The sequence below is a fragment of the Vicugna pacos genome, chromosome 16 (assembly GCF_048564905.1).
Source record: "Vicugna pacos chromosome 16, VicPac4, whole genome shotgun sequence".
Classification (NCBI taxonomy): domain Eukaryota; kingdom Metazoa; phylum Chordata; class Mammalia; order Artiodactyla; family Camelidae; genus Vicugna; species Vicugna pacos.
Window position 1 is genome coordinate 31033719 of NC_133002.1, and position 23975 is coordinate 31057693.

The 23975-nt window shown below is 37.4% G+C and overlaps 1 protein-coding gene across 2 annotated transcripts in view; it reads left to right on the forward strand.

Annotated features, from left to right (window-relative positions):
• Positions 1–23975, forward strand: part of CA10 (carbonic anhydrase 10) — a 519450-nt gene that overhangs the window by 207107 nt on the left and 288368 nt on the right. For both annotated transcript variants that reach the window (XM_006218377.4, XM_072938631.1), the window contains one exon: positions 3421–3563. In XM_006218377.4, coding sequence (XP_006218439.1) covers positions 3421–3563 — 143 coding nt within the window. The remainder of the gene's footprint in view (positions 1–3420; positions 3564–23975) is intronic.

The window sequence follows — 23975 nt, forward strand, 5'->3', positions numbered from 1 at the left end:
GAAAGGTGGTAACTACCATGCATTACAAATAGAATAAACACAAAATTGTAAAAGAAGACATCTAAATCATTAAGAGTGGGAGAGGGAAGCAAGAAAATATAGAGTTTTTTTTTCTTTTTTTTTTAATTTGTAGATAATGTTACTCTTGATTTGCCAAAAAGAAATGGTAGCGAAAGACATATAATGGCCATGACAACAATGTAACTCTGAAACTCCAGATCCAAAAATCTGCTCATGTATGGAGCCTGCTGGGGAGGAAGGGAATTAGAGAAGTGGGGGTGTAGTAGTACTTGGAATCTTGAGACCTGGGTATTGGGTCTTACCCTTTCCTTTCCTATATCTCCCTGGCTGTGAAGACTTGAGTACTTTTTTCTGCCTTTTAGGCCTTAGTTTCATGTATTCTAAATGAATTAATGATTAGATGATCTCTAAAGTGGCCTTTGTTTCTGAAAGACTATTAATTTGTGGCTGATTTAAAATGAGTAATCTAATAGTGAATAAACTTTGATACCCCTTCCAGAGTGGAGCTAATGAGGGACACAGCTGAGCAAGAGAGAGTGTTTCTTTGTTATTCTTCAATTGGCTAAGCAGGTGGTTAGAACGAGACACCCAGGCCTCGATAGTGAAGTGGGCATATAAAAACCCTGAAACTGTCGTAAAGAATGCTATGCCCAATGAAAGCAAAGGCAGATGTTCACATAAAGTTTTTGCTGTTCATGTTTTTGTGGAGGTCCTTTTGGAGTGTGAAGTTTATTATCAATGCACAGCAGCATCTGCCTACCCATGTTGCCTTGTAATAGCAGTCTTGCAAACCATTTATAGGGTTGGAATTATTTCGTTAATAATTTTTATTGGAGTAGATGAAATGTAATATGCACCAGCTGTTACTACATTTATCATGCATCTGCCTGCCAGGGAAGGCCTCTCAGGGCATCATAGATGGCCTGATTGTCAAAGAGGTTATTGTCTCACAGGCTGTTAAAGACAAAAGGGGACTGTATTCATTTCCTATTATGATTCTAACAAATACCCTCAACTTAGTGACTTAAAACAGCACAAATGTATTATCTTAGAGTTTTGGAGGCGGTAGGTCTGGAATGAGTCTCATGGGGTTAAAATCAGTGTCAGAGCCTGGTGTTCCTTTGGGAGGCTCTAGGGGAAAAATCTGTTGCTTTACTTATTCCAGTTTTTGCAGAGACCACCAGCATTCGTTGGCTTGTGTCCTCATCCTCCATCTTCAAAGCCAGTATCTTCTGTCCTCTCTGACCTCTCTTTCCAACCTTAAGTATTTTCTCTGTATCTCTGACCCTCCTACACCTCTTTCTTTAAAAAGAATTGTAATTACATTGGGCCCAGATAATCCAGGATAATCTACTCATCTCAAAATCCTTAACAATTTCTGGCCAGTACATTTTACAATGTAAGGTAACATATTCACAGGTTCTGAGGTTAGGATGCGGACATCTCTGGAAGGGGCCATTATTCAGCATAGAGACCAACCAAGGCCCAAGAAATAAATGGCTTATCTAAGGTCACACAGCCGATTTGTGGCAGTGCCATGACTGTATCCCTGGCATCGTCATCTGCCATGTTTATGTGTCACAGTGACAAAGAGAGGTAGGAACTTGCACTAATGGAGGTGTTATTTTTATAATAAACTTGAAATGACTGAGGAATAATATAAAATTGTCAGTTATTTTAAAAGAACATTTTAGAGATGATAGATGTTTGTATTTTTTTAAATACATTTTAAAGAGCTTTCTTAAATATTATAATTACTGCTAGGTCATGGTACCTTCTAAAGAAAAACTGACTTGCAGTGATAAAATAGCTTAAATAATGTTGGGAAATGTAAGTGCCAGGGAAGCACACGTACATATTTTTCTCTCCACTCTTCTTTCCCCGCCTCCTCCTCTTTCTCCATGTTACAACTCTGGCCATTGCTGCCATTTTGAAAATCAGTTACAACTGGGCAGCCAATTCAAACTTTTTAAATTAAAGAGAATGGAACCACCAGAGGCTTACTGCCATAGGTTAAACCAAATTAGATATTTGCCATATTTCATAATGAAGCTCTCCTTATTTTGGTATTGAAATTTTTTTTAAGAATATAAGGAACTTATTTTTAGCTCTCCCGTTTTGGCTCAACAATTGCCTGTAACAATTAAAAGGGTTACAGAATTTTGGATTTAGATGAGACTAGACATACCATCTAGCCCAGTTCTCTCTTTCACAGTATCCTTGGCAAGTATTTGCCATACTCCTCTCTGGCCTCAGTTTTCTCTATCCATGACACAGGAAGGAATGATGGCTACTGTAAATTATAGGGTGTATTAAGTTTGAGTTTTTGAGAGGACAGGTACATTTGAAAGTATTGTGACTTTACTGTTAAGCTCATATTCTCTAGGAATTACTCCTTGGTTCCATCTCCATTGCTGCAGAGTTTGGTGCCCCTCATCTAGAGTTTCATAGTACACTTGATTTAACCTCATCCCGCACCCCACCCTCAGTGTGGTAATTATCTTCCTTCCTTGAAATTCAAACCTAACCCAGTGCTGGACATACAATAGGAGCTCATTGTACTGTTGATGGATGCTGTGGATGGATGAGTGAATGATAACCATATAATCTCATAGGCATATAGAGGACACATGGATCCAAAGCCTTAATAATGATACTGAAGGGACAAGAAAAGGTTAAAGACATAGTCTCGTCTTTATTGACATAAAATTAGTAGATTGGCTCCCCACTGCTCTGCTAACCTACTTAAAAGTAAGAAATTGGGATTAGAAATTACTTTAGAAATTTATTTTAGTAGATTCTTTAATGTGACACTGAAGACGAGTAGACATTTTCCCTTTGCATATTTATACTCAGCACTCAATGTCATCTTTTTCTGCTTATCAGTGAACACATCCTTCAGCCGCTGGTATGTTAAGTCAAGTTTCCAAGCTCCTGTCTGGCATTTGATTGGGGATCATAAAACAATTCACTCCCTCTGCTCGGTCTTGACAACCCATAGAATAATACCTTGTATATGTTGAATGCTACTTTCATTGAAAAGCTTATAATGCTTTGTATCTAGAACTAGGTTGATCCCCATATCATTCTCAACAAACAGAAAAGCAGAGCATCAACTCAGGAGTTGCTAAACATTTAGTGCATCTCAATGTGAAAAGATGATGGGGCTGGACTCTGCCATTCTTCCTGCTGAGGCATTAATCTTTAGACATTATAAAGGTAAGACTTAGAGAAATTGACCAAGATTCAGGACTGGAAACTGCCATAGCAAGAGCCAAGGATCTCTAGGGGTGGGAAACATTAGATGGCTGTCTTTGATTTTATGACTTCTGTGCTCTTTTTATATCATTTCCCCAGCCTTCCACCCAGCCTGATTCTATAACTTCTTTTTGTTTCTAGTTCCTTCTTTCTGGGGATTGGTGAACTCAGCTTGGAATCTTTGCTCTGTGGGGAAACGGCAGTCTCCAGTGAACATAGAGACCAGTCACATGATCTTCGACCCCTTTCTGACGCCCCTTCGCATCAACACTGGGGGCAGGAAGGTAAGCAGCCATGTTGCTTCCATTGTGAAGTTGAGGAAGGGGGAGATGCTGATTCTGGAAGCCAGTCGTCCAGTCCTTCATGTCTGTGATGAGTTTCTTTCCACCCAAGAGTAATATCACAGTCTTCAGGCCTACTGCCAACAAGTATAATTATGTCTAAATCGTGCTTTTTCCGCCTACCTGGTCAAACCCTCCCTGGTGGTTGCCTGATGTCCTGCCCCTTGGTAGCCAAGAAAAGTCAGGAAACAGTGTTGCCTCCCCTGTATATCATGCTGGGAAAATTCTTCCTCTCAGAAACCCCTTTACTGTTTTTTGGGTTTTTTTTAATTCCAACAAAGTAAAAAAAAAAAAATTAACAAAAGTAAAATCAAACGTGTATCATCCTGGAAGGAAAAACAAATAAAAATCACAAATGATTTATAAGAAAATCAATAATTAATCTTCCTATGGCTTGCTGGCTAAGAATTCTAGCTGCACAGAGATGCTGAACTGTGCTTTAAGGTTCTCACACCAGCATCCCTGCCTCCCAGTCCTTACCCCATGATGAGCTCCTCCTTAATTTGTGGAAGAGCATAATGTCCATGGGGTCTTCTCATCACTGGAATCTTAAGTTTCTCTTGGTGATTTATCTCTACTTGTCTTGGCTACTTTTTACTGTTGAGTAGATTGTTGAAGGTGGAAAAAAACACACACAGAAAATTGTGTTTGAAGGTGATTTAGCTTTTGTGAACCCAGGAGGAATGGAAAATCATCTGTGTGCAAGAAATTGGGGTTAAAATTATGGATAAATTTTGCTGCTGTGGGCAACTGATTCTCCAGGGTTTGAGCTCCTTGGGCTCTGCTCTCTACTCTACTTATGCAATTTGTTCACCTGAATCACCACAAGTTTGTAAGTAATCTCTTTGCCTTCTGATATATTAGAATGTTTTTTTCTTATCACATAGTTTTCACCAAAAAAAGAAAAAAAAAAGAATGACTCATCAAAGTGTTGCTAGTGATTTTGACTCAGGTCACAAGGCAAGATTTAAAGGACTTTGCACATGGTTGAGACTGTTTAGCTAAGTAGTGTTTGTGTACTGTTTTAAATGTGACTTAGGAAGCATGTTTGTAGAAAGGTCCTATATAGCTCATGTAGTTTGTTGCTCTGATTCCATAGAAAACTAACCTACCTTACTTAATGTTTCATTTGCACTTTTACTTTTACAAACCTTAAAGGGAACTTGACTTGCAGTCTACATATACCTCCCTCCAAAAGGGTGAATCATTTAAGTCAAGTCATGAGCATGTATAGATTCACTGACCAGTATTCAAGAAGCACAAGTTGCAGTTTTGAGTATTCAGCCATTCTTTCTTTCTTGGAGATGGTGATGGAGGGAATAACTGTATTCTAGGCAAAAGGAAAAATGGTGGGGAGAAAAAACACAAACTAGAAGGAAGACTGGTACCTGAATTCCGGAAATTGCCTGAAAGATGGCCAGCAAAGCTGAAGCATAGAGACCAAAGAGGATGTGATAGGGAGATAATAGAAGAAGAAGGCAGAGACCAGATCCTGAGGCCATGTTAAGGAACTGGATCTTTTTTGTAAGAGTATGGCAAGAATTTGAAACATTTTAAAGTAAATCATACATAAGGAGTTGGATGGAAAAGGAAGTAAGCTAACACAAATAACGGTTATATAAGTTTCACTTTCCATCAGACTATCGTAGAAAAAAATCTTGATGTGAAAGAAAATTTAAAAAAAAAACTAATTCGAGCAGCTTCTCTCTAAAATGTATTAGGAAAGAAGAGAATGATAGCCTGGAGTTAAAAATCACTCAGAAGTTATATTCTTTTTTGGTGTTTTTTGTTGTTATGTGATTTAAAATATATATTTTCAATTAAGTAAAGTGTACCTGATCCAAATCAATTTTCAAATGCACTGGAGTTTTGAATTTTGGAAACATTTACTTTTGGCAAAGTAAATATTTATATCTGGCCTGGTTTGTGTTGTCAGCTGTTTGAAGAGCTGAGAACTGTCTGATGGTTTCCTTTGCATTTATGAAAGGTGGAAAATAAAATTTAGATGGTAGTAGAATAAACTAACTGGTAATAAAATGCCTAAACCTGGTAGACAATAGATAAATCATGTTTGCAATGTTCTTGAGGGTAGGGTTTAATGAGTTAGACACTTATTTTGAGAGTAAGAATTCAAATCACTGACTCTGAATTTAGTTTTTCCTGTAAGAAATGTGTCTCCAACTCAAAAGGTTTAAAAACCTCCCTGCAAGACTGGGAGGTTTTGTAGAATTTGGGCAAGCTGCCATACTTTGAAATCTGACATCAGCTGGGTATCAACATCTTAAATGAATCCCAGTTATTATGTATTTTATGTCACATTTTTATCCATGAGCATTATTCCTGCTCATGTTTAATGTACCTTATTTACAAACCCATGAAGCAGCTCTGCTGCAGTCCCTGAATGTGTTACTGTGTTGTTTGAACATATTTGACCTGGCATAGGGCTTGGATGATGAATTAGAGGCTTTTTAAAGCATGAACCAGGACTGAAATTCAATGTCAACACAAGAATACAAAGAATAATAATAGATGAAAATAAAAACACATCATGTTTTGGACATAAAAAATATTTATTTTACTTGAACAATATGGTTTCTTTTACCTTTTATGTTGCTTATTTGCAATGGTAAATTTTAAGCAGTGTTTGCTTTTTCTTGAAGAAGAGTACTTTTTACCCAGTTGTCCATATCTGACACATAGGATTCTCATGGACAAAATCCAAAATGATTGTACTTTCACACAGTGCTCACTTATGGTTGGGTTGTGTAGGAATATAAGAATCCTACTTCGGGAGAAGTGTGGCCAAGATGGAGTAGGAAAACCCTGAGTTTACATCTTGCCATGGGCACACCAAAATTACAATTATTTACAGAGCAACTGTCTACAAAAATAACCTCAAGAATAGTTGAAAGATTGTCCACAACTAAAGAAGGAACTACAATGTGTTGGGTAGGAAGGGTGGAGACATGATATATAGTTAAGAAAGATACCCCTGTGTAGGCAATCACAAATGCAGAAGTTTTCCCCAGGAAGCAAAGGAGAAAAGCCCCATATTACTAGTCCTGCCCAGCTAAAGTGTCCTGCACCAGGAAGATTAGCCCTCAGGACGCCTGGCTTTGAAGGTCAGCAGGGCTTGCGTATGGGAGAGTTGGAGTGCTGTAGGAAATAGAGACTCCGCTCTTAATGGATGCATACCAAATCTCACACACTAAAGATCCAGGGCAGAAGTGGTAATTTGAAAAGAGCCTGAATCAGACCCACTTGCTGATTTTGAAGAGCTTCCCAGAGAGGCAGAAGGGAACTGGGACTCACTTTGGAGACATAGATACTGGTGGCAGCTGTTTGGGGGAACTTACTCTACCATAAGGACACTGGCACTTGCAAGCACCATTTTAGAGTTTTCATTCTAATCTATCAGTTCCAGGGTCTTAGACATCAACCAGTGGGCTAGCACCACTCTAAGAGCACCCCAGACTCCACAGTCAGCTGCCCCAGGAGCAGGTCTAGACCACCAGCAGGACAGCACCATCCCAATGACCCTCCCAGGCTGATGAAGCCAGCTGTGCTGGGACCCAGGCCAACGCACCAGTGAGCCAGCAGTCAGCATATGAAGCAGGGCCTGGTGGCCTAGCGGGCAGAACCCAGCCCCACCTACCAGCATACCCACAGTAGCTGACCCTACCGCAAGAGAAGGGCCCACACAGCCCACAGATGGGGCATATAGCTCTGGTTACCAAAGGAGAAAGTGCTGCTGGGCCCCGTAGGACATTTCCTACATAAGGCCACTTCTCCAAAATCAGGGAATATTATGAAATTTTATATATAAAGAGAAATAAACACAGAGAGTAGTCAAAATGGGGAGACAAAGAAATATGTACAAAAAAGGAATAAGACAAAACTGTAGGAAAAAAATTAAACAAAATGGAGATAAGCAATCTACCCAATAAAGTTTTCAAGGTAATAATCAAGATGCTTAATGAATTCAGGAGAAGAATGGAGGAACACACTACTGAAAAGTGTAACAGAGTTAGGAGATATAAAAAAGAACCAAACCAAGCTGAAGAATACAATAATTGAAATTTTAAAATATACTATACTTCAATAAAAAGATAAAATTCACAGTGGAAGGAATCACAATAGATTAAATGGTACAGAGGAACAGATCAGCAAACTGGAAGAGAGCAGCGGGAATCACTCTAGCTGAAAAGAAAAGAGGAAAAGAAAAGAATTTTATAAAATGAAAATTGTTTAATAGATCTCTGAGACAACATCAAGCACAGTAATATTCACGTTACAGAGGTCTTAGAGGAGAAAAGAGGAAGAAAGGGACAGAGAACTTATTTGAAAACATAGTCGCTGAAAACTTCCATAACCTGCAAAAGGACACAGATATCCAGGTCAAGAAGCACAGAGTCTCAAAGAAAATGAAGATAAAAAGGGCCACACCAAGACATTGTAATTAAAATAGCAAAAAATAAAGATAAATACAGAATATTAAAAGCAACAAGAGAAAAGCAACTACTTATGTACAAGGGACACCTCATAAGTGTATCAGTGGTTTTTTCAGCAGAAACCTTACAGGCTAGAAGGGAATGGCACGATATATTCAAAGTGATTAAAGGAGAAAATCTACAACCAAGAATACTCTACCTAACAAAGCTATAATTCAAATTTGAAAGAGATAATGAGTTTTAGAGACAAGAAAAACTAAGAGAGTTCAGCACCACTAAATGGCTTTATAAGAAATGTTAAAGGGACTTATCTAAGCAAAAAGAAAAGGTCACAACTAGAAATATGAAAAGTGTACAAGGAAAAATCTCATTGGAAAAGGCAAATATGCAGTAAAAGTAATAAATCAACCACTTATAAAGCTAGTAGAAAGGTTAAAAAACAAATGTAGTAAAATTATACCCACAATAAATAGTTAAGGAATACACAAAAGAGAAAGATGTAAAATACTAAACATAGTGGGGGAGGTGAAAAATACAGAATTGTTACAATACATTTGAGCTTAGGAGGCTATCAATTTTAAATAATCATATATTGCTACATATAAACCTTATGGTAATCACAAACCAAAAATCAATAACAGACACACAGAAAAGAGAAAGGAATCCAAAAGTAGCACTAAAGATAGTCATCAAATCACAAGGAATGAAGCAAAAGAAGAAGAAAGGAACAAAAAAAGAACTACAAAGGACAATGCCAAAACAACTAATGGTGATAAGCACATACTTATCAATAATTACTTTAAATGTAATTGGACTAAATGTCCCAATCCAAAGACAGAGTGAGTAAACAAATAAAAAACAAGACCCATATATATGGTGCCTACAAGAGGCCTACTTCAGATTTAAAAACATACACTGACTGAAAATGAGGGATGGGAAAGTTATTTCATGCAAAAGGAAATGAAAAGAAAACAGGAATGGCAACAGACAAAGTAGAGTTTAAAACAAAGACTGTAACAAGAGGCAAAGAAAGATATTATGTGATGATCAATGGAAAAATCAATGAAGAAAATGAAACAATGTAAATATATATGCTCTTAACATAGATAGAGGACCTAAATACATACAGCAAATATTAACAGAGATAAATAGAAAAACTGACAGTAACTCAACAACAATAAGGAACTTTAACACCCCCACTTACATCATGATAGATCATCCAGATAGGAAATCAGTAAGGAAACACTAGACTTAAACAACACATTACATAAGACAGTACAAACAGATATACACAAAACATTTCATCTAAAAGCAGCACAATACACATTCTCTTGAGATGTATATGGAACATTATCCATGATAGATCACATACAAAGCCACAAATCTCAATAAATTCAAGAAGTTTAAAATTATATCAAGTGTCATTTCTGAGCACAAGGGTTTGAGACTACAAATCAACTACAAGGAAAAACTGCAAAAAAACACAAACATGAGGAGTCTAAACAATACAGTACTAAACAACCAATGAGAAATCAAAGAAGAAATTTAAAAAGTACCTAAAGACATATGAAAATGGAAACCCATGGTCTAAAATCTATGAGACACAACAAAAGCAGTTCTAAGAGGGAAATTTATAGTGATACAGGCCTCCCTCAGGAAACAAGAAAAATCTCAAATACACAATCTATCCTTACACTTAAAGGAATTAGAAAAAGAACAAACAAAATCCAAGGTTACTTGGAAAGAAATAATAAAGACCAGAGCAGAAATAAACAAAAAGGACACTTTAAAAAACAATAGAAAAGGTCAACAAAATTGAGAACTAGTTCTTAGAAAAGATAAACAAAACTAATAAGCTTTAGCAAGACTCCAAGAAAATAGAGGAGCCAAACCAATAAAATCAGAAATGTAAGAGAAGAAGTTATAACTAATACCACAGAAATACAAAGACTCATGAGAGAACATTGTGGACAATTATATGACAAAAAAATCTCCCAAGATGGAATTAGGAAGAAACAAAACATATGAACGGACCAATTATCAGTAATGAAATTGAATCAGTAATGAAAACCTCCTAACAAGCAAAAGTCCAGAACTAGATGGCTTCATAAGTGAATTCTACCAAACATTTAAACAACTGTTAACAATTATCTTCTCCAACCATTCCAAAAATTGAAGAGACAGGAAGTCTTTTGAACTCCCTCTATGAGGCCACCATCATCCTGATACCAAAACCAGAAAGCACAAAATAGATTATTACAATCCAATGTCACTGATGAGAAAAGATGCAAAAATCCTCAACAAAATATTAGCAAATCAAATTCAACAATTGTTAAAAAAGGTCACACAACATGATCAAGTGAGTTCTGCCCCAAGGATGCAAGGATGGTCCAATATCTGCAAATTGATTAATGTGATACACCACATTAACAAAGTGAAGAATAAAAAATCAAATGACTAACTCAATGGGTGCAGGAAAAGCTTTTGACAAAATTCAACATCCATCTACAATAAAAAAAAAAAAACCCTCTCAGCAAAGTGTAGAGGGAATATACCTCAACATAATAAGGGCCATATATGACAAGCCCACAGTTAACATCACACTCAGTGGTGAAAAGCTGAAAACATTTCCTTTAAGGCCAGGAACAAGACAAGGATGCCTTTTCTCACCACTTTTATTCAACACAATATTGGAAATTCTAGCCACAGCAATTAAACAAGAAAAAGAAATAAAAAGCATACAAATTGGAAGGGAAGAAGTAAAACTGTCACTATTTGCTGATGAAGTGATACTATATAGAGACAATCCTAACGACACCAACAAAAAATACGAGAACTAATAAATGAATTTAGTAGAGTTCCAGGATACACCATCAATATACAGAAATCTGTTGCATTTGTCTACACTAACAATAAACTACCATAAAGAGAAATTTTTTTAATCTCATTTAAAATTGCCTCAAAAAATAAAATACCTAAGAATAAATTAACCAAGAGAGTGTAAGACCTGTACATGGAATACTGTAAGACATTGACTAAACCCACTGAAGATGACACAAACAAATGGAAAGATATACCATGTTTATGGAGTGGAAGAAGAATGAATATTGTTATAATGACCATACTACCTAAGCAATCTACAGATTCAGTGCAATCCCTATCAAAATACCAATGTCATTTTTTTCACAGAACCAGAACAAATAATTCTAAAATTTGTATGGAAACACAGAAGACCTCGAACAGCCAAAACAATCTTAAGAAAGAAGAACAAAGTGGGAGGTATCACACTCCTTAATTTCTACCCATCATACAAAGTTACAGTAATCAAAGCAGTGTATTTCTGGCACAAAAACAGACACATAAATCAATGGAATAGAATAGAGAGCCCAGAAATAAATCCATGCACCTATAGTCAAGTAATCTATGACAAAAGTAGGCAAGAATATACAATGGAGTAAAGATATCTTCTTCAATAAATGATGTTAGGAAAATTGGACAGCTCCATACAAAAGAATCCAGGTAGACTGCTTTCTCACGCCAAATACAAAAATAAACTCAAATTGGATCAAATACTTAAATGTAATAACAGAAACTATAAAACGCCTAGAAGAAAACATAGGCAGTATACTCTTTGACACCGGCCTCATCAATGTATCTTTTTGGGTATGTCTCCTCAGGGAAGGGAAACAAACACAAAAATAAACAAGTTGGACTACAGCAAACTAAAAAGCTTTTGCATAGTGAAGAAAAACATCAACAAAACAAAAAGTCTGTGCACTGAATGGGAGAAGATAGTTGTATATGCTATATCTGATAAGGGTTAATATCCACAACATACAAAGAACTTACGGAATTCACCATCAAAAAATCTGACAACCCAATTTTTACAAAATGGGCAAAGGACCTGAATAGACATTTTTCCCAAGAAAACATACAAATGGCCAAGAGACACATAAAAGGATGGTCGACATCACTAATCATCAGGCAAATGCAAATCAAAAACCACAATTCCACTTCTGGGTATTTTTCTAAAGAAAACCAAAACACTAATCTGAAAAGATATATGCACCTCTATGTTCATTGCAGCATCATTTACAATAACCAAGATATTGAAGCAATCTGTTTATTGATGAATGGATAAAGAATATGTGATATATATGTACAATGGAAAGCCATAAAAAGCACGAAGTCTTGCCATTTGCAACACTGATGGACCTAGAGGGTATTATGCAAAGTGAAATAAGTCAGAGGAAGACAAATGCCATATGATTTCACTTATCTGTGGCATCTAAAAAACAAAACAAATGACCAAACATAACAAACCAAGACACATGGATACAGAGAACAAACTGGTGGTTACCAGAGAACAAACAGGTTGGGGGATGAGTGAAATAGGTGAGGGAGATTCAAGGTACAAAATTCCATTTACAAAATAAATGAGTCGTGAGATGAAATGTATAGCATGAAATATATAGTCAATTATATTTTAATATCTTTGTATGGTGACCAATGATAACTAGACATATCATGGTGATTATTTTTAATGTATTGAAATATCAAATCAATATGTTGTACTCCTGGAACTAATACAATGTAGGTTTATTATATCTCAATTGAAAAAAAGTATGTGACACCAGGAGGAAATGCATCAAAATCCTAATGATGTTTGTCTCTGGGGGGTGATGATTATAGGTGATAGTTTATTTTTGCTTTATGCTTTTATGTATTTCTTGTTGTCTGCATTGAAGATGCATTTCTTGTAAAATTATAAAGAAAACAATAAATGTCACTAACAAAATTTAAAGCTAAAATGAAAAGAAGTTAAATGGTAGTTACTGATTTAAATAACTATTTTGGGATAATGATGAAATAAGGAAACAGTGAAATTATTAATTGTTAAATCAGTCATATTGACATTAATTTTTAATAGGGTAAAGAAGTTGATTTTTTCAAACCAGGCTTTAAGGGAGTGCTAAAATACTAGCTTGCATTGGAAAAGTAAGTGGAATGAAATAATTGTTTGCAGGAGGGTTTTTAAAATATTAGCTAGTCTGGCTCCACATGTGGAAGATGGAAGAAAATGTAAACATAGATCCAATTTGTTATCTAAATATGTTGTGATTATTTTTATTGGATAACTGATACTACATTTTCACAGGTGAGTGTACTTGCTTATTAATGGTCTTTACATACCATTGGTCTTTTCACACTGAAGTTCTGGTATGGAAATTGTATGTACAGTTTTTTGTGTATTTGTGGGATAGAGTAGCTCTTTAAAAGCCAATGAAGAAATGAATGCAGTTCTTACGCATCTCTATTTTGTAGTTTGATAAATTTCTCGACTTTCCGTATTGATAATACCCTTTCTTAGAAGGAAGTGATAAAGGGCCTCTCTATTTGGATCTAATTCTACTAACAAGGTAAAACTCAGGGGGAAAGTGGATATGTTATCCTGAGGCGGGAAGCCCCATAAAAAGACCAGCAGGACCCCCAAGCAGGGCCACTACTCTTGTGTGGGCACCATCCCGTTCCCTGGCCCAGAGGCTGTATCTCACTTTTCCCTCTGAAACGGCTTACTTACCCCTAAAATTCTATTGGTTCCCTGAGCTCACTTCTGATTGGTTGTTTCTTTCATTCCTGGTTGGTTATTACTCTCACTTCTGATTGGTCCACTTCTCTAACTTCTGACTGGTCCATTTGTAGTACTTCATTTGCATGGAGCTCACTCCTGATTGGTCTATTTCTACAAAGCTTGTTCCTGGTTGGTCAACTTCTGTTATACTTTATTTGCATATGAGGTTGCAAAGTGTAAAACTGGCAGCCTATAAAGGCCTGTGTAAACCGACAGGCAGGGTACAGAGCTTGTAGTGTTGATTCCTGTGGACTTGCTGGCATGATAAACCTGAGTTCTCCAACTCTGCGAGTGCTGTTTGGTCTCTCGCCTGGATCCAGGTTGTTGTCACAACTAAGCTACAACACCGAGCTATAACACATTTTTCTGCAACAATCCTAGAAAATATGGCAGCCAAGGCTTAAAAAAAAAAAAAGCTAAATGTTGTCAAACATGGATCCTAAGCCTTCACAAGACAGGCAGAGCTTTGAAATGTCATAGCTGAAATAGATATGATCTCATTGCCTCATGGAAGATAACTCTGGAAGATCAAGAAGCTCTTAAAAGTTAAGTTATGGTAATGCAATTACAAATGATCATACTAGGAAAGGAACTGGTAGGAGCTAAAGATACGGATGTGGTTGCACAGGGAGTTTTGGCAAGAAATATTTTAAAGTCACATATAAGAGATATGAGAGAAAGGGTTTATAGCCAAGGAGAAGGACCAAAGATAAATAATCTGTAAAAACAGTTTCAGAGAGAATAAGGTCCAGAATAAATTGATACTTACAGAAGGAGAAGGTCTTTTAAAGTTCTGGTTAGAAGAAGTAGGAGGTTTAAGACAGTGAAGACCTTCATTTGGGGGAGGAAAGATGTCCATAGATGTTCTGCTTTGGGTTTGAATTTTTTAGGTGCCACTGATCACCTAGATGCAAAAGTTCCAACCTTTCTAAACTTGTTTCTTCACTTTTCAAAGGGTGATCATAATAGTATTCATCTTGCAAGGCTGTGGTAGAGTAATTACATGAAATAATGTACCTATTAGTCAGGTTATAATGCCATTAAGCTAGTGATTGGCAAAAAAGAAACTGCTCTACAATTGTTAGCTACTGTTGTAGTCCACCCAGTTTACTATGACAAACTACCACAGACTGGGTAGCTTATAATGAGTGGAAAGTTATTTCTCACAGTTTTGGTGGGTAGAAGTCCAAACTCAAGTTACTGGCACAGTTGCATTCTGATGAAGGCCCTCTTCCTGGCTCACAGCTAGTGCCTTCTTGTTGTGCACTCATATGGTGAAAGGGGCTAAGGAGCTCTGTGGGGCTTCTTTTACAAGGACACTAGCCCCAGTCAAGAGGTTTTCTAACCTTTATGACCGAATCGTCTCCCCAAAGCCCCATCTTCTAACAATACCACCTCAGGGACTAGGATTTCAATACACGAATTTGGCGAGACACAAACATTCAGCCCATAGTAGCTACCATCAGAGATGTTGCTGTTAGTGAGAAAACACTTAACTCCTACTTGATTCTCTGACAAAGAGATTAATACTCACATTTGAATCAATAACATATGCTGAGAGGTGAAGTGATTGCCTTTCTTTGGTGACAGAATTAGAATTCAGAACCACCTTGCCAGTCTCCCCAGTGCAAAGGGCTGAAGTTCAGTAAGCATATAAAGGTAAAATTTTCCTTCCAGGTATATGTTTATAAAATGCTGCACAGATTCAGGCTGGGCTAATTACTTGTTGTAAAATCACTTCATGTAAAAATGTAGCAGAAGTTAATGGATAATGTGCTCACTGTGAGTAAACAGCACAGGGAAGATACCAACCTAATTATACAGGACGTAAGATATCATGCCCTTGATAAGTGAGGCCATTGTCCTGCAGTAACCGTCATTAGGAAGACAGTATCTGGGGTCAGTCAGATCCCTCAGTACTGACAGATTCATTAATGGAAAAGACATCAGCAAAGTGAAGCACAGAAGGAGAGAACTAAAGTGGTGTTGAGAAGAACCAGATGTTCTTTGTTCAGTTTTATCTATCTATCTGAAAGAAAAATATTTTAAGGTGTAATACAGGGCCTTCTTATTATACCTGTCCTGTGCAGCCTCAGACATGGAGAACTATGCCTGGTGTTTGGAAGTGGCTTAGACTAGACTTCAGTTCAAAATAAGAATTCAAGCTGTGTGAAACGTGAGTGACCTCCATGTGTTTCGTTGAGAATCCCGTCACAAAAAGCGCTCCAACAGGCACTGAAGCCACTTGAGATTGTAGAACAAGCTCAAGCATCAAACAAGATCCTTGACTTAACCTGGAAATCCCCTTCCAAACTAGAAATTCTTTTATACGAATAGTGGTTAGACAGGACACGTGGAATGTATTTGTTTGAGGATTTAACTAGGATATAAACCCCTCTAAACAAAAACTCCTTTCAAACTTTGGTCTGGAAGAAACACATTCTTCTCTTCTCCTCTATCAAAATTATTCCTCAGAGTTTTGGATACAGGACTCTTTCTCCTTCAGGATATTTTTCTCTGAGTAGCTAAAATGGAGAATTCAGGGTAAAATGAATGTTACAAGAAAGGACTTTGATTAAAAATTTTTGAAATGAGACCTAGGTAATTGCATTTATGCTCAGAGCAGAGCTGCTTGCAGGTAGTGGAGCGTTTCAGTGCACAGCACTGAAAAGTGATGAAAGTTAAGCAAAATGAGAAAGACTAAGATGCTGTATTCTAAACTTGGAAATAGATTCAGAGTAAAGGTGTTCTGTTGTCAGTATCACATTCTTATCAGGTTCTCAGGCATGGTTGCCTGCCTTAGATCTGGGCTGAGAATTATTATTCACTGTCTCAGCAGTTCCTCATAATGGGTACCTCTTGACAACACCCAGAAAATCAATGCAGACAAGTCTCCCAAAGAAACATCTGGATGCTGAATTTAGTGTTTTATAACTGTATCTAGATCATATTCTGGTGAGTATTTAAAAAAAATTGCTTTCCTTCCCTGTTTCTTGTTCTTTTGCTCTCTCTCTCCTTCTCCTTCCTCTTCTCCATCTCTTGGATTTCCTCTCCCCTCTTCACCTTTCCCTATACCTCTGTTCTCCCGTGCCTTTCTTCCCTCCTTTCTCCTGGTCCTAAGTACATATGACTGAGGAACTTGTGTCCTCTCTCTTCTGCATCACAATGGTATGGGCTGTCCCCTTTCATACATTTTAGAGGAATTGAAAATTGTATAATTTTGGTGACAATACTTAAATGAGAGAAAATTCAAGTTATCTGAGAACCAAACACAATTGTTTATATAAGAATACAAAGAGACTTAACTGGAGGTGTTTACTGAATTTATAGGCAGATGCATTTCTAGAAGGAAGATTTTCCTCCAGTAATCTCATGAATTAAGTATTTGTCAGCTGGTCCCACCTAGTTTTCTGGTTACTTAACTCCACAGATAAAACTAACAGGCATTTTACAAATTAACCATTCTTTCAAAAATAGACAATAAAACAACTTATTCACATACACTGCTTACAACTCAGGTTTCTTGCTACCCAACTAAACATGGGGGAGAAGAGAAGGACAAAAGGAAAATAGTGACCTAATTTTTACAGACTCCTTCCCAGCTAGCCTCATCCCTCAAGCATTCCAGAATAAATCCAGAAGATAAAACTGGCAGGGCACCTGGATGACACAGAAACAGTCACATACCCAAGAGAAGTTCTGAAATTTTGATACTAAAAATCTGGTATCAGTTGTGCATTTTCTCCAAGAAAGATCTAAAATTGGGCAGCCTACTCTTTTTAAACCTGATCATGTGGCTGGATAAACCAGCAAAGCTCTCCCTATATGAACTTTTAGAGGCTTTGAGTCCTTTTAAAGGTCTGTCATTGCCTAGAATCAAGTATTTTTGGTCTGAAAATAAAAATAAAAATAAATTGCCTTATCACTTCAGGAAAAAAATGAAGTAGATTCTGTCTGAAGAACTTAAGAAAATGCTAATTTTCTTTAAGTCTTCTGAAACAAAAGAACTAGATTAAAACTAGAATCAAAAATATGATTTGGGAAGTCTATATATCATAAACAATTTGAACATTTGAGCAATTATCAGACTTAATTTTTCCTTATGAAAATGTAATGTCATATAGCGACAACTTTATTAATGTTGCATGAAGGACAAAGAGTAACTAAAACAACCAGTCCATTTCTTTCCAGTATCTCATATTTTTATCATTTTAGAATGCAGGTGTTCTGATTCCTTGTTCAATGTATACTACAGCCAAGATCCAAACAGTCTGTAATGTTAAGATTAGCCAGTTCATCTTCCCACTTCTCCCACTTTCCTGCCCTAAAATTGCAGTCATTAGGCCTAAAAGTCTAGAGATCTAAACTAAAGCATGATGATTAATGTTAATAATATTATGCTGAGTACTGGAAATTTGCTAAGAAAGAATTAAATTTCAGGTGCTATCACCACTAAAAAAAAAAAGGTAACTATAGGAGAAGATGAATATGTTAATTATCTTGACTATAATGATAATTACACCATGTATATGCATATCAAATCATCATGGGGTACACATTAAATACATAATTTTTATTAAAAAGATAAATACAAAACTTTTAAAAAGATTAGTTAGTTCAGCCTAACATCTGTTTAGTAATTTGTCTACTTAGTAATGTGTTTCAGTTTGTTAATGTTAACATTGCCCCCTTAATGTGATGAGCAGATTATTTTCCTGTTTTTAACTCAGATCTTCTTCAGATGTGATATTTAATATATTTAGTCAGTTCCGGCCCTTAGCCCTGAAACACACGTGCTCTGACCATACACAAACCGTATTTACATATGATATCATTTTTACCAGTAAGTGAACGCATACACACCTACACAGCATGGTGTGTAGTATTCAATACAGTTCTATTAAATTAACAGCATCTCACCTGCCTGAAAATGTCTTTTCCCATCTTTATAGCACAAATATACTTCACATCACAAAGAACAGAGATTTTTATTAATTTGTGTTTTCCTCTAAAATATATAGAAAATATTTATTTTTAATTGAGAGAAAGCTACTTACTCTTCTTTCACTTTTTAGACAAGTCACTATTTTTATTAATTTCTCAATATGAGCAAAAGGCATTCCTTGTGCTGTGAAGAGAAGGGATATACATTATGTACAGCATGTTGCTGCTTAGTGCTCATTTGTTAGGTAGTCTTGAACATAGAAATCAACTCAGTGTTTGATGACTCCTCAGTTATTTATTTTGAGCTTGAGAAACTCTGATAGAATAAGATTTTGGCAAAATAATCAGTTCAGAATAAGTGTTGCATCACCTTTTCAGAGTCCGATGCTCTCCAATCCTAGGCTTAGAGCCTGAAGTAGAGATTCCTATGCAAATAATTTGCTGAGGAAGTGTTCTCAAGTGAAAGCTGCAAAAGAATGGGGGAAGCAGGGTAAGGGGAAATGTTCAGTAAAGGAATGGGTCCAACTGGAGTCCAACTGGAGCCTGATCCCTCAGGGAACTCGCGTGCTGTCAGTCCCCCAGCTATCCCTGGAGATAGGGAAGCAGCCTGAACTGAGTCTAACCTCCTGGCATCCCCAGGCAAGGCAGCTCTTCACTGAGGTGGACGAGAGGACCTGGCTCACACTGGTTTTCAAGGGCCCATCTTGATCATCTCTTCCCATCATTCTTCCATCTCTTCCCATTGGTTCAGTGACACCAAGTTGATAACTTGAAATTCACTATGGTAGGAATGTTTACACCACAGAAATCTAGAAATGCTACACACCAGGAGAGCTGGTTGATAAACACTTACTAGTACATCACTGTTCTTACAGGCCAGGGGCAATTCCCAGGAGGAAGGTGAATTGATTGTAACCAATGCTCAAGGAAGCTAAAAGACCGTCCACTGACCCAAAAAAGGGGGTTGGGGTGGGTTGACAACAGCATCTGTTATGGCTAGTGTAGAAAAGAAAGTCTTAGATTTGTTACAAATACTTACATTGGAAATGACTCTAGTGACCAAATTTTGGCCTCCTGAAGCATCATTCAAACTGAGATGCCTGTGCCCTGTACACAGTTGCCACTAACTGGGGAGGTGGGGGGAAGCACAGAAGTGATTATGTGGGACTCTGACTGTCTTAAGCTTCACCCAAATTCCTCTCTTTATACATATTTTTTACTTGCTTGCCTCCTACAAGGCTACATTTCTCCTAATCACATCTTTGCAGAGGTAAGGTTGACATATGGACATAGCCTATACCTTGGCGATCATAAAGCAGTGTTCTCAAATTATTTTCCAGTTTTAGCCATCACTACTCCAGAACCAGGGATGTCCAAGGCTATTTCACAACCCCAGCCCCACTGCAGCTTCTTGTCAGTGACACCATGTTTCCAGCAGCATTGTAGTCATTGCATGCAACACTTTAAACCCATGCTGGGAAGCATACTGGAAAGTCCAATGAGAAGAAATAGGGAGGAACTTGTAGGCTTTTCCAGATGATTCTTGAAATTCAATGCATTGCCTTTTAATGATTATTTCACAGTTTATGAATCCAAAAGGTAAAATTAAAAAAAAAATCTGAATAGGAGTGAGAAAATAGCCCTGTGCCAGGCAGTTTTGAGTCCATGCTGTTCAATCAATTCAACGTATTACTAGCGTTTTTCTCAAGAGTGTAATATGTGACAACTGCCAGGCTTTCCTTTTCTGATTACAAAAAGGATAAATACTGGAGTGAGCCATATTTCAGCACTGCAGGGGTATAAAAAATGAACTGCTCAAAACGGCCCAGGAGGAATGAATAGCAATAAGACATCAGTGTCATCTGTATACTGATTTGTGATGAATTTCCAAAAGGCTTGATGGTATGATGCTATGATCTATAGGGGCTTCCTGAAAGTTAATAACTGTGAGTTACCCACTTAGATGACTGTAATGGGTGAAAAGTGATCACAGATAATAAATAAATAGGTGACTTCTCTGATATAGTCAAACTACTCTGTGTGTTCCATATTGCTACCCTGCGTGATTAGAAATATAAAATTAAAAAGATTGTGAAGACGAAAGAAGGTCAAGTGTTACACAAACACCCATAATTACACTTTTGGTAAGGCCTTTAATCTGTCCTTTCATAGACTGGGACACATATGGCTGAAAGGAAAAGTGTGTGTGTTGACCACTTTTAAGAGGTGAATTAACAACAGTCGAGCCCCTTGATCCAGATTCAAGTGGGAGCAACAAAATCTGGATGATCTTACTGTCCTTGCCAATTACCAGTGGTCTGGCATTTCCCCCATAGATTTTGTGCTTAAAGCATCAATAGATATGAGGCATAGGCTCTTGAATAACAGTGACCCCTTTCAACCTTCAGTCTGGGTTTCTTTGGCCCACGAATTTTTATGGCTATGGTGACAGCTTCTGGAGTGCAGCAAAGTACATGGCACAAAGAAAGCACTTGATAAACGTTTACTAAGTGAATTGATAAATAGTTGAGTGAAAAAATGCCCCAGATCCTGGAATTACAGATAGATGAGAATAGAGGAAGTTATAAATATAGCAAGTACCTACCACATCCATTTATACATGCATATTTTATGGTTTTAATTCCCCAAACAACCCAAGATGGTCAGTTTTACAGACCAGGAAACTGAAATGTACAGTTGTTAAATAATTTACCTAGAGTCACAGGGACAACAAGAAAAAAAGCTGAGTTTCACCCTTAGGTTGTCTGACTACAACAGTATTCTTTTCTAGAATATTGTGGTGGAGTGAAAACAGAAGGGGAGATTTTTTTAATTTGTATCAAGGGTTTAGGAAGAAGAGAGCATGAGATCAGAAGAGTCTTGACCTTCAGCCAGTTTCCTTCTCTTTTACATAATTTGAAAGGGCAAGGGAAAGTGGTGCCTTATACCATGTTCTCACCGTGGTCAGCCTGTTAATTCGTCTCTGCAGCCTGCTTGTTTTGGCTCTAGCATCATACATATTTTATCCTTGGAAATGGTGCTATAGGCCTGCTTTGTTATCTGGCTGCCACTCTTCCCTGGCAAGGTGGCAAAGCACGTATTAAATGCTGTTTCTGAATAGGTAATTTTCCATATACAATGGGCACTTTGCCACCTAAAATGCCCAAGGTACTTATTGTCATCACTGCATCAGGTCTGGCAGCTATAGAGATAGAGGAAAGACCTACAGATTTTATTTCTAGGATACAAATATGGGTGCTTTCTCTCTGTATAGAGTGGCAGTGTTTTCTATGTTTCCTCTGTCTTCTCTCTCTCCTGCTGTCTTTTACTCTGTGGTGAGGACACACTTTGGTGTTTCTACATCTGGACTATTCCCCTGAAGAGCATGAATTGTACTGTGGAAATCCTGGTATGCATGTTTCCAAGTTCTGCAGAGCTCAGAGCAGATCAAGAAAAACTTTTAAAGTCATGAGCCTCGAAGGACTGGCCAGCGTTAAACACTGTCCCTGTTTCTCCTAGATAGTCATCCTTTAAGTCACTTCATATAATGTGCATAATTTAACAAGGAAGCTGACATATCCCTGCCATTCATTTCTCAGACTGCTTTAAGTTTTCTGTGGATAATCATGATAACGGATAGAAATTTTAGGTTTGTTCTTCTCCACATCCAGTGTTAAGACTGAAAGGAATTCAAAGGTGACCTCAAGTTGTCAAATCACACCAGGAAAAGTCCAGTCAAATCAAAGGCTTGCAACTCCCATGGTAGCCCAGCCTCCCCACTCACAAGCATTGCTGGGAGCTGACCCCAGCTACCTGGACTCCTCCTTTCTGCATGTCCTGGGGTGACACATGCTTCCTGGGACCGTGAACTGTGAAGGTGAGGTCACTTGTGCTTCTCTGACCCACCATTACTCTACACTTTTTTTACATACATTGCTGAAAAATGGCTCCATTATTTTCATCCTTGCAGTGGTATTTCTCCAAAGCAAGTAAAGGTCTTTTTCCCAAGCTTGAATGCTCTGACCTTGAAAGGACTTCACCATTTTTTTTGAGCATCTCAGAAAATAGCATGGCTTTTTCAATATCATAGGAGCCTCTAACAAAAAGTTTAAAACAAGATCCTGAGGACTTGCCTGGAAGCCATTTGAGTGACCGTGCCTCATGGGAATCAGAATCACTTCTCTCAGTCACCAACAAAAGAACACCTCACCCAAGACATTTGTTTTTAGAGTTTCTTCCTTAGAGTGATTCACCCAGCCTCTAATCCCTCAATTACCAAAAACTGGTACATTTTCTTTCCCTGCTTTTCTTGAGATTCTCACTCTCAGTTCTAAAGTTCCCTTTGCTGATTTCCTGAGAATGCCCTGAAACTTTATGTAAACGGGCTCTTAGAGGCTAGAATCAATACTCTCGGGATTCTAGAGGGATATGCAAATTAAATTAGTTTGTACAGTTGGTCCTTGATATTCCTGGGTGGATGGTTGTATTCACTGCACTATGCCATTTTATATTAAGGAAATTGAGCATCCGCACATTTTGTTATCCATGGGGACTCCTGGAACCAAGGGACAACTGTGCTTAACTCCCTGTGCACAAGAAATTCCTCCCCCACCATCTTGCCAATTGGGGGGAAGCCTTTATAAGTGGATGCCTTCCACTCTGCCCCTAAGCTTCCACCTGTCCCTTTCTATAAAGACTATACAAAGTCACAGAGTTGAGCTTTTCCTCCTATAATTGCTCCTCCTGTAATAAAGGACATCTCTATTCATCCCTAGAACAGACTGGTGAACTAGTGAATTTTTTAAACGTTATTAATGTGAATGCAGCATTATTAGAATGTACTTTGAGTTTTAGAAGGATATTTTATCCTTTTGTTACCAAGGCTTTTCAAAAGATAAAATATACATTATGCTGCATGGAATATATGAAAACTCAGTAAAATATGATAATGTTGCTTCACATGCTTTTCTCTTGGGTATGATATCAGAAAGATGTTTTCCTCTGACAGTCTCTTATAATGGATGAAAATATTTCCTCTCATTGCATGCACAGTGCAGGTTTTGAGGCACATTATTGAAGTCATGTAATCTGCCTCTGAAATACTGGTATTTGAAAAGCAAATTTAAGGCTTAGGACGTTTTTGCTTTATGATCACTGACATTGATGTTAGTAAACTCTTTCGCTAGCTATGAAGAAAAGAAATGGCAGGCAAGCCACCGCCAACTACTATTTGCTTTTTAGTGACTATACCATATGGAGCACAGTAAATAAACTATGAAGGTAGCAGGAGGCAAAGAAAAAAGAAATGTATTGGACTCTGACAGTCCT